The sequence below is a fragment of the Kryptolebias marmoratus genome, linkage group LG6, assembly GCF_001649575.2.
Source record: "Kryptolebias marmoratus isolate JLee-2015 linkage group LG6, ASM164957v2, whole genome shotgun sequence".
Classification (NCBI taxonomy): Eukaryota; Metazoa; Chordata; class Actinopteri; order Cyprinodontiformes; family Rivulidae; genus Kryptolebias; species Kryptolebias marmoratus.
Window position 1 is genome coordinate 11,702,154 of NC_051435.1, and position 12,564 is coordinate 11,714,717.

At 39.7% G+C, this 12,564-nt stretch overlaps 1 protein-coding gene across 5 annotated transcripts in view; it reads right to left on the reverse strand.

The window, feature by feature from the left end:
• The window catches only part of myo3b (myosin IIIB), a 71,669-nt gene that overhangs the window by 48,479 nt on the left and 10,626 nt on the right, over positions 1 to 12,564 (reverse strand). For all 5 annotated transcript variants that reach the window (XM_017424590.3, XM_025007705.2, XM_017424589.3 and 2 more), the window contains 2 exons: positions 5,991 to 6,056; positions 3,275 to 3,430 (listed from right to left, as the gene is read on the reverse strand). In XM_017424590.3, the coding sequence (XP_017280079.1) occupies positions 3,275 to 3,430; positions 5,991 to 6,056 (222 nt within the window). The remainder of the gene's footprint in view (positions 1 to 3,274; positions 3,431 to 5,990; positions 6,057 to 12,564) is intronic.

Here is a 12,564-nt window from a genome sequence, read left to right on the forward strand (position 1 = left end):
GAGGTTTGAGAGAGGCTTTTTAGTAGCCCTCCCGGGGGAAACATCTACCAATAACGCGAGCCGTGATTGCACTTCATCTGTGTTTTCACCTTTTCCTCTAAAATGAGTCCCACATGGGCGGAGGTCAACACGCAGCCAGCTGGCTCCGTGCAGTCCTCAGGGAATACCACAGAATGTGAGAACGAGTGAAACAGGAGTGTTTCAGTCCCGCTCTCACGGTGGAGAGACTACAATCTAAGAGTAATCATTACACTCAAAGGATAAGGTGTTCCTTTCACTGTCGCCAGCCTCAAGTTAAAAAGACAATGAAAGTGTGGCTGCAGTCTCTCATGACTTAATCCAGTTTAGTTTATTGCTGCACGACAAACAAACAAGCCAGAGAGTTCAACTACAGCAGTCTGATGAACATCGAATCCTCACCGTGGTTTAATCTGCTCTATTCCTGTCCTGCTGCCACAAGTCATCTCCAGCTTACATTCAACTGTCAATAAATAGGCTAGTTGCTGTAAAACGATCAAATCGTTTCTTGTTTTTTTAAATAAATCAGCTATCTTTTAAACTGAAAAATCTCGCTGTCATTTATTGAAACTTCTTTAATTAAAGTCTCAGCATACATCTCACCTGCTGCCTTTCGTGTCTTAAACTAAAACTCATACAGGGAGCTGTGTTACTTATGCAGGATTTCATACAATATTGCAAAATGTCACACTTATAGCAAACAATGTAGATGACTGTCAGCTACTACCACATCAGATTTTAGCTCAGTGACTCTAAAACTGACTGAGCTGTAGCCATTTTGTGTTGGCTAATGTTGATTAGTTGTGGTAGCCATGTTGAAGTGAGTTGACTCCAGTTTTTAATAAATTGTAGATGAACATTCAATGATTACTTTGAGAGTTTCATTAAAATCTGTCCAATGGCTCAAAAGACATATTACTCCTGCTACAGGTAAAAACATCACAGCTTCACCTTTGAATAATAAAAATGCTTTGTGGCCAACAGGGCAGCAGATTGTGTTATAAAATAAGAAAACTGTAGATTATTTGACACAAGTTGTTATTAATATTAGTGATGTCCAGTCCTGGTCCTGGAGGAACACTATCCTGCATGTTTTAGGTGTTTCTCTGCTTTGACACACCTGATCTGAGTGATTAACAGGCTTCTGCAGGACTCGAAGACCTGCTGAAGAGCAGAGAAACATCCAAAACCTGCAGGATTGTGGCCCTCCAGGACCAGGATCGGACACCGCTGATGTAGGGGCAATAAAAAAATCAAAACATTTGCATGTTTGTTCTCTGAAGCTTAAAAAAAAATTACAAAAAGTTAATTTAGAAAGATCAGAATTTGATTCAAACGCAGTTTTAAATGCTGTTTTGCTAAACGGACTACGGAAACAAACAGCGAGAAGTCCTGTGATCAGAAAAAAACTTCTAATATTTTTGTAAAGGAAACATGTTTGTACATTTTAGAGAATCTGGGCAAAAATGACCTAATAAAAGAGGAAAATATATGATAATAATTTTACAGAATGACGAGTATTATGTTTTTACGAAGGAGACTCGAACCCCATGATTAAAATTAAAAGAAATGGAAAAGACAAAAGTTAAAAGAAAAAAAACATTTTTGTATTTTTATTGGTTTGTTTTGTTCGTTAACAGTAGAATCATCCACTGCTGTCCATCTTTGTATATAGTTATTGATTTTTGGAGCATGCAAAAAATTTAAGTTTTGACCCACTTCCTTTACGATTACAGGAAATGTGTGTGAATATACATAAAAAGCTTTCATTTAAATATAAAAAATGACCCAAATATTGTTTAAATAATGTCTGAAAATCGGAGTGAGGAAAGCTTTGACACTTTCAAAGAAAACTGATTGTTTACGGGAACCCTGAAGTATGTATATTTAACAATCATTTTTAAAATACTAACAAAGTTTTTCTGTTTGTGAACCTCTTTTACAAAAAAATTATTGTTTACACTGCGACTTAACAAGTCGCACAGAGAAAGCGAATCAGAGCAAAGTGGAAAACATCTTGCATCTGGTTAATTTCGACCCTTTGATTTTGAGATTCAAGCTCTTGAAAAGACTTCAAATCGCTGACTTTCAAACCCTGAAAACAACAGATCCTGTATGATCCCGTTCACCAGCTGTATCCATAATCTATTACAGTAAATAATCGATCACAAGAGGGAAAATATTCAAGCTCCAGGTTAGCGAATGTTTCCTCCTCTGCTTTTGTTTTAATCTGACATTCTGAACACAGCCGAGCTGCAGCAGCACAGGAACAGGGTATGTGGTCCCTGTGAAGTGATCCCTCGTCCTCGCGTCCCTTTGGACGGGGACTCGAGACCTCGAGCGTCTCAGTCTCTCCTGCTTTGAAGTAAATCACACTATTCCACCTACGGCAGCTACTTTTAAGTTCTCGGTGTCTTTCTTATTCTTATCGGCCGTCATTGTTTGCTGATCTGTGGCATGAGAGACTAAACCAGGCGAGCCCGGTTCTCGCCCTACAAGCTCCTAATCCCATTATCCACTTTCACTGTGTACAGGAATTCGGGATCAGGCTCAGGCACCAACTCTGCATGCTCTCGGGAGTAAACAGAGCTGGCAAGGCATCAAGACTCTCAGTCAAGGGCAGCTTCAGCAAACTCTTTTATAATGAAGATTAAGCAGAGCCAAAGTCAGTATTTCTCCAGTAAACAGGACACCGTTTGCTTTGTCATTTACTGGAGTCTCGGAGTAAAGCAAATTTAACCTCAGTAAATCTCTTTTATACACGTATGTATCTTCTATTCTCACTGCTAAGATAAACTGTAAAAAATGAACAGCAACTGGCTCATTTAAATCCAAACAAATAAAAGAATATTGTTTCAGTGTTGCCTATTTTGAGGCGTAAACCCATTTTTTTTATTCAATCCCTCGTTTAATTGGGTGGAGAACAAAGCATACACCAGACTGAATGGGATTTATTAATCTAAGGTTAGTCAGCACAATCACTTCTTCTGAATTAGTCACACTCTCCTTGCTTCTCTTTAATCACAAACTGTAATTTTGCTCTTTTGCTGCGTCTCATCTTGAGCGTAAGAAGACGAGACGCTGCCCCCTGCTGGACAGAAAGCAGACCAGCACTCATTCGATTCTCTGCAGCTGAAATAGAGACCTCAGCATCCAAAAGAAGCAGCACAATTTGTCATTGCAGCAGGCTATTTAAAAAAAAAAAAAAATTCCCCTTGCAAAGGAAATTGAAGCGGTAATGTTTTAAAGTACTTACATGGTTCTGGTTCTGCAGCCGGCTTCTTGCTGCTCTCTGATGAGGACTGCCAACTGCTGCCGGAGGGCCACATCTTTGCCGTGGGCCTGCTTGATGAAGGGGTGCTCCAGGAGGTGGGTCACGGAGGGACGGGCCTCAAAATCTTTTATCAAACACCTCACAAATAGAAAATATCATCAGAAGACGGAATAAACATTAAAACAGGGGTCACACTTAGTTCATTTAGCAGTCACCTGAAGGTCTAAGTGTTACTCAGGGGGAGAAGGGAGCGTCTTGAGTTTTAGGTTTAGGTCCCAATCTGTGTCTGAGCACCACATGGACTCATGATTTCTATCCGATTTCTAAAAATGACTCGACACCCCATCACTTTAGGCTTCCCTTTCTGAGAATATTTAATTACTGTGAGACAAAACCTTTGAAATCAGACGACTTGAAACTGCTTTCCGACGGAACACAACTTGCGCTGTTCATTTGCTTGTTCGGGTAAAGATTTACAGCCTCAGACTGTTTTTTATGTGAGCACTCCGACGCCACCGGGGAAAGGCAAGATAGGAGAAAAGCACCATTCTAGCTCCCCCCGCCTAATCGCAGTTGAAATTCTGTTTCTTTTATCAGTTTGTTCGGCTCTGGAAGTTAATTCCATGAATTCATTAGCGTCAGGACATTAAGCAGAGGTTCCCTCTATTAGCGGGGCTGTGCTGCAGAGATGCCAAACGGGAGGCCACTCTGTTACCGAAGTCAGCTCTCTGGCTGCCCAAGTGCAGACGTCTGTGATGGATTTATTATCCAGAATCTCCCCCTCTCTCCTCCAACCACACACACACAGATGAGGCCTGACGGCGCTGAAAAGGCTTCACAAACAGCCTGTAAGGCTTGATAACATTGTCCAGCCTCCCCACATTGAGCTCCGGTGGGCTTTGTTTGAGGAGATTAATGCTGATATGATATCACACAATCCATTAACCCACATTACAAAGCTGCAATCCAAAAAGTGTCCAATAAAAAGCACTGCAAAGGTGCTGCGAAAAGTATAAAAACAAATATAACTACTATCCTGACCAATCAATATCTGAAATTACATAAAACCAACAACAAAGCAGGCTCCAAAGGCAGATGTAGTGTTTACTTTTTTTCTTCTTTGTTCATTTAGTCCATTAATGCAAACATAAACGTTAGCCAAAAACCCACATAAATAATTTCCCAGACAAACAGAATTTTATTTTCTCATTATAAATCAGGCGCGCGCACCTCTCTGCTGTAGATATTAAGGTTGTATATTCTGAGCAACCATTACAAGCCTCCCGGGCTTTATTAGCTTTGCACAGCGGAGCAGATGATAAGTTACCTGGTGCTTTTAGACAGAACGGATAACTCAGGTGGCAGATTTACGCCGATGAAAGTCGACGGAACAGAAAGACAAAAGGGGGCTGATCGAATCTTCTGGTAAAATATCTGTTTCTTCCACGTTTCCGTCTCCGTCCTTCTATAAGTGCAAAGCAATAATAATGTCTACTTAAGTTTCCTCAAAGCAACTTCACATTTAGGATTTATTTATTGGAATTAAAGCAACACGATGAGCTGAATTTCAGCCCACTTGCTGCTAATAGATTTAAAAATCTTAACGAAAAACTTATTTACCACAAATGTTGTTTAAAGCACACGACTGTTTGTTGCTATTTTTTCTTTCCTGTTTAAAAGCAGTTCTCATGATTCACACAAGAGAGTGGAGACTGAACTATATGATACAAGAAATAAATCAGTTTTGACACTGTGAAGACATTTTTGACGAGTAAATAGGAATTATGAACTATATGCATATCATTTTTATTCTATTAGCTTAGCCAAAACATCATAGATATATTCTTATTTTAAGGTATCTTATGCTATCAAATTATCCAGACTAATTTAAGTAATGTCTATGCACTGTTTTTATGTTATAATGGTGTTTTTTGTTAGTATAATGTTTAAAATGTCTTTATCCATTATGCAATAAATGTTTTTTACATATATTTGACCTTGAACTTAAAAAAATTATATTATTGGGATTATTTTCTGTCAGATTTTAATTCATTTAAAGACTTTGTGGTAATTATGCCGGCAAAAACATAGGCTTTTTTTAAATTTTAGAGTTTTACCCTCCAAATGTTAACACCTCCCTGATAGTCCAGGTTAAAAACATTTCCTTAAAGTTCATCAGAGGCAGCTGTTCACAAATACACAGTTTATTAGAAGATTTCAGTATGAAACAACTAATTTAAATCAGCCTATTTCTCTACTTGTACCCCTCAGGAGGACAAAACACTAATAATTTAAACCATACTGTTTTGTTCATGTTGTTGTCCTCTGAGTGGACAAAGAGCAGCAATGTCTTCCATCCAGGAGAGGACATCTTTACTCAGCTAAAATCAACTTAACCCAGAATAATAAACTGATTTTCAAAGTGCTTATTTCGTTAAATGACAAAGGAGTGTTTTAATCATTTGATCAGGCCACATGCTTTTTTCCCCATTTCCCTATATATAACTATTTAAAACATATATTATATAAAATATAACAGCATAGAACGCACTAATCAGAGGTAAATCAGAGGTTTGGAGACTTGATCTGCTTCAGAGCAATACTTCCTGTAGGTGATCCAGAAGCTACTGTGCGTTTCTACAAAAGCTTAAAGAGTTTACGAGAGAGCAATAACGCTTACAGTTAAAGGAAAACTTACTGGCTGATGAAATGGTTGAAACTCCTGCACCACTGGTCTGGGTTTCGTAACTTTGGTGGGGGGTTTCTGAAACGAAAATGGCAGCGAACGTGTGAGAAACGTGGACTTGAATCGAAGCGTTTAGATCGTTACACAAAAGTTGCTGCGACTCGGAGGAGCTCCGACGAGGCCTCCTGAGGGGTTTGACAAATGGCAGCCGGCGGGCGAAGTGCGACCGTCAGGCTGCTGGGAGAGTTTCTGCTCCGAGGACTGGGCTGGTCTGCATCCAGGTCTGTGGCAGCCGCAGAAAAAAAAAAGTGACAAATGATAACTGCTCCTTTTAAGGCTCTGGCAGTGAGCATCTGCCACCGGGAGCCACAAGTTATGGGAGATAGTTATACCTCTGTCAGCAGCATTTACAGAGGCCATCTGTAATGAGGCTAACACATTTCAAGAGCCAACGATGACAAGAGGCCGGGCTGCGAGAGGAGCCAAGGCTGGACGGAGCCCAGGTGCAAGGAGCTGTCAGTTCTGACAGCTGGAGGCTGAGTCTTTGGTCACTGTCAGGTAAACAGTGAAACATCTGATCAGTCATTCGTTACTCGGTTAATTTCTCAACAAAGCTGTGAAGGAACTCAGGAGGATAAGAGAGAAAAGGGGGGAAAAAAACCCCATACATTTGAAAGGTTTCATTTAGCTTTTGACAAAAAAATAAGGGGAAGATGCAGTTCTGCTTTGAACGGCAACAGTACATATTTAACATCTTTTTTTTTTCCAGATACAAGAAGAGGATGTTGGAGAAATCTGTCATTTACCACTGCGCTAAGTTAGACGGGTCTTTCATAAAAATTCAGACAGCCGATCCTTTCCAAAGTGCAGATCAAAGCGAGGAACTGACTGTCTCAATGCAACCTCTAATATGAGCCTGAAGACACGTTCTCGCCTTGATCTTGTACCATACAGCTTAAACATTACAAAGTCAGTAGAGCAGCGCGCTGCTGATAACACTGTCAAATGCGCTCATTGTGCTTAGTAAATTCACTCCACACTTTTTTAAAAAAATATATATATATTTCCAGTATTTGTGTGAGCGCCGGCTCATATTGTAAACACAAATGGCTTATTCAAATTTAGGTCCGCCGCTCGGAGTGGATTGAGGCAAAAATCAGAGAGGTGTCAACAGCTTGTGACAGCTGTAACTAAACCATAAAAAGGACAAAAATCAGACTATTGCAGGGTCTGAATGTGATCTTTGATATGCATGATGTATGATTTCCTTTACTTCCCTTTTTGAATTCACAAAGCAGCTCTTAGAGCAGGACTAGAGCTGTTTAAAAAGTTTCTAAAAGGTTCAATTTTAGTCCTTCAGGTTTCACAAAACACTTATTCGCGAGTTCTGTTTTATTTAGAAAATCTACGACAATGGGTTCAGATCAAGAAGAGACATTATTTTTCTCATTTTGTACATTGATCTGACCCCTTGTGCTCTTTTTCTGAGCCGACTCCTTATTGCTGAAAAGTCCACAGCAGATTTAAATCATTAGTAAAAGATATTGAAAAAAAATTTTTTTGTGTGTGTGTAGACTGTGGGGTTTGGAGCATTATTTGTTTTTGTTTACATATACAAAAAACTAAAACACAGTGAGGGTAGTGAAAAAAAGTATATAATATATAATTCATCAAGATTTACTGCAGTGCTTTCTGTCAAAAAGCTGTCAGCATCATAAAGGACCAAACGTCTTATTATGAACACGGCAGATTAAATTACTCTTCAGCTCATAAGTCAAGCGTTACAAACTCATAATGAAATCTAAATATTTAACCTTACAGGTGTCAGATGCTTGGGGGCAATTAGGCCCCGCCCACACAAGGATTCACACACAAAAGGTGAAGATCTCCCAAAAAATAATCTTTCATCTGAACGTTGGGCCAACGGAGATAAATCCACCAGATCAACAGCTGTTAGGGGAAAAAAAACATAAAAAAAGAAACTGACAGCCTTTATTTTATTAACCACAAACTAAGCAAAACAAAACTGCAGCTGCCCTCACTTATTTAAAGACTAAACTCAGTTGCTTTCATAAGAACACGTGTGCAAAGCTAAAGACTTATTCAACAAATTGAGCTCAAAACTTAAAACCTCAGCTCATCCATCACCTCAGCCGCAGGGCCGGCACTTCTTTGAGAATACATGCATGAACGAGTGAGCGCCGCTCCAGCATTTATCATGTTACAGGCAGGAACGTCGCCCGCGCAGCCGTCCAGAACACCTGGGAGAGCCGAGGGAGGATAACTGCACCGAAGGCCTTACTCGTGTTGAGATGGTCACCAGACCGACCAAGTCAGTGATCTCCTGTCAGAGGAAGGAAATCTTTCACCCAAATGTGAGTGGTTATTACATTATATATATATATATAACTTTAAAGAAAGTACATTGTCGTTTTTTTTCCAACAGAAACTATAAGCCGATCATTATTTATTTGAAGACTACCCAGTGTAGCTCCTTAAGATTAATTATTTCATTACTTCGATGTGTCTTTAACATTTTCTTGCACAAAACACCTTTTTTAAAGTCAAAGTTTTATTTATTTAAGTGTAGTTAGAAAAAAAACACATTTTGCTTTAAAATTCACACCTTTTTCTGTTTTTGTTTAAGATTTTCTTGATGGTGGCAACACAGTCCGGTTTAGTTTAAACTCTCTCTCCTGTGAAGGTTTTATACTTTCTAAAATCCTCACATCACTAATAAAAGAGCCTTTTCTATAAGAAAACAAAGACTAAAGCCATAATAAATTAAAACTTCTGACTTTGTTGTTTAAGCTAGAGGCTCTAGTGTGGTTAATCTTTATGTTTTATCATGATACCACATCCGACATGATCAATTCTTACACCTAGAAGCAAAGGTCCATAAAAAAAGTTTCCAACAGGGTCAGAAAGTTATAATATAAAACTAAAATTATATTGTCATTGATGTGGTCTAAGACAAAAAACTAAATACTTACATTAAACATTATCCATATCAGCATGCTGGCACACTCTGTTATACACATTAAGCAAATTTGCAATTATTTTGGGTTAAATTTTCCAATAATTTTATATTTAAAAGGCTCGTCATAGCCAGCTAATAGTGAATATTTACAATTTCCAATAATTTAATGAAAAACTCCCTCAGATTCGCAGAGCTTACTGCAGAACTGCAAATTATGTCAAAAATCAAACTTCGAGATTATGTTTTATCTCCAAATTCACATTTTTGGTTGAAGGAGTTTATGCAAACGTAATATACCAGCTAGAAAAATAAAAGCTGCCAATATGACGTCACATGACGTTGTTTTTAAACAATCAAACAAAGAACAATAATGAATTCATTTCAAAAAAGAAAAAGAAAAAGGAAAGTTTAAACATTTGATAAGGAGCTTGGAACAAACTGCAAACGAGCTTTTAAAAAAAATGTACGTATGTTTAGTTTTAAGTTGGCTCATTTTTCCATTTGTTAAGGTGGAGGGGGCAGGGCTTATGACCTATAATGCAGGCAGCCATCAGGGGGCGCTCATTTTGTTTCGCTTCCTCAAAGACTTCTGGTCATCCATTGACATGCAGTCTATGATAGTTATTGAAAGGAGCACATAACTTCTTCTTCTTCTGCTGATCCCTTTCACCCCTGACTTTTTTGCCATAACTTTGTTTGTTTTATTTTTTAACCAAGAGAGCAGTTCCTCAACACCTGACCAGTCTGCTCAGACTCTGAGAGCTTCCTGGTTTCATTAGGCCTTGTTGCCTCTGACAAGCCATCATTCACTCCACCGTCCCCCTCGCTCGTTCTGGTACACGCTCAGACGGACGCATGCGGTGTTTAATACCTGTGTAACGTCAGGAGAGATCTGAATGAATAACCCCAACCTTGGCTGTCATTGCCCGCTGTCTTCAACCTTTACAACACATTTTACACACTCGGGTTTGACTTCACATGGACACTGCGAGCCTTTATAGAATGGAGAACACAAGCCCGAGCCAATTAACCTTTCTGCATATTAAATATCAGAGAACATCTTTGTTTAGAATGTCAGTAATTAATTTTGCAGTTGGTGATTTTACAACTTCGGACATGCTCCGTCCCCTTTGCCCATGGTCACTGTGAACATCACATATCTGTCACGCGCACTGTAACACACTCAATTACCTTTAATTACACTAAAGATTGGGTGTTACTGGTGTAAAAAACAAAAAACAGATTGACCTTAAAAGTTGAAGACATTAGGGATCTGTCTGAGTATTCAACATGTGCATGAACTGACAACCTCATTGAGCAGATACTTCAGAACCGCAAACAGAACGAGCACCAAGGTGACCCTAATTCATCGAGCTCATCAGCGTCCCCTCTGACAGGTGTCAGAGCTTTTCCTTTATCGTCCGCTGGGGCGAGAATCGTCTCCATCTGCGCAGATTTCCCCCGACACAACTAAAGCAGTGTCATGAAGGCAATTTGCTCAGAGCAGGTGAACGACTGCTTGTTTGTTTGACCCCTTCCAAAAGGAGCAAATGAATCTTTACTTTGATAGAAGGAATTATACAAAAGCACATTCAAGAAAGAGTCTGATGCTATTTTACCAGCTTCAGGTGTTTCAGAGATCGATAGAATAGAATAAATTTACTGATATCTAAAATAGAGAGATAAAAATCATTAAAAATAAGAACAAGAATCACAGATCATCAGTAAACAATATAAAAATCAACACCCCTAGGGTCAATCGGACGATTCAGGCCATACTCACTGAGTGTATATGCATAAAAGTCACTTGCATGTAACCGACTCCTTAAAGCATGTCTTAGGGTCCGCAGACAAGCGATGTGGATCAAGGAGTGAATGTCACTCATGTGAAGAGCATCCATCAACACAGTGTTGTGACAATGTCAGTGAACGCCCAGTGATTGCTTGATAAGCATCATTTGGGGTTTTTTCCTCTCCTTGAATGCAAATGCAATGAGTTCTGCACAGTAGCACCGGCCTCACAGCAACAGACCAAAGACGACACATCGTCCCAGGAGCCAGACCCTTCGGGTGGAGACCAGCGCTCCGCATGGCGTGAAAAGCACTCCTGCATGAAGGTGGTCATCGTTTGACAAGGAAACCTGAGGTACGTGACGTTGCTATTCACCACAACGGTTCTACAGCTTAAAACCACTTGCCGAAGACACAGCATACCGATTTCAAAAGATTAAAGCGGAGATCTTGTTGGGAGATGACATCATTGGCAACATCCATAAGCTTCTGTAGGCCCATCACTGTAAGGCTCACCAGAAAAATGTAATTTGCATAGCAGAAGACATTATAATTTACAATATCGACCGCAATGCCACAATCCATTACACTAAGTGTATCGATAAGCTCTCTGTAGTACACATTAAACAAGAATGGTGATGACAGGCCGCCCTGTCTTGTACCCTGTAACACTTTTACTGGATTACTCAACTGAGAGCTCCACTTGATGCGCACGGACAGGCGAGCATCCCATCGTACCAGCATCTTCCACAGTAAGTCAGGAATGATGCCATGGCACTTCCTGAACAAAATGGAGTGAGTGATGCAATCAAACGTGCCCTCGGCATCCGGTGAACAGGTGTAGACAGGGGCACGATGGTAGTTGCAGTGAGAAATATCATGCACAAGTGAGACCAAATATCAAATGAGTTATGATATCATATGATAGAGTGAAAGACAGACATAAGATTAACTTCAGAACAGTGAAAGCTGTAGGGTAGAAACACATTACTGTGTGCTACAGTGAACGATCACAATGATAAAAATGCTTATTGGATGTTTTTGTGCATATGCAGGATTCATAAAACACGTACAAGCCAAGGACAATACCACAGACACACCGTATTAAAGTGAAAAATAATGAATAAATCTGAAACTCAGCAATCATGAAAAGCTGCGAGGATGAATCCCTCAGACTTGATCATGAATCACTCGCACCGCCACCAAGGACCCAAAGGTGAAACACATTTCCTTATTTAGAAAGTAATTCATTCAGGAGTCGTGCAAGCATTTCCTCCTGAATTCATCTGCTGTGCTGCAGGAACGGGGGGGGGCAAAATGTATTTGAGATAAATGTCATGGTAAAAGAATCATTTCATGGCTTTTCACATTCACTGTGATTTATTTAACAACCACCGAACCTCTGAGGTCACAATTCAAAGCATAAGGCCAAAATATATATATTTGGGTTTGAACAGAGAAGGGAGGAGGTTCTAGTTAAAGAAATACATCCAATTTTCTCAACGTGTTTTGCTATTCAGAAGCCAAATAGTACAAAAAAAGAAAATAAACAATCAGAAGGAACGATTTAGCAGCTGCTGCAATGACTATTCTCCTTAAAACATCATCCTAAAAGCAACATATACCTTAAAAAAAAATCACAGTGAAAGCCTGGGAGAATTTTACCAATACATCCCAGCATCAGCCAGCCCTCCTCTTGTAATCACTCTACATTCTGGTTAATTTTGGTGCTGATGATATGCTGCACAAGACGTGCTCCTCTGTCTTGGCACGGAGGAGACAACATTGTGACGGGGAGGGGGTGGGGATGGGGGG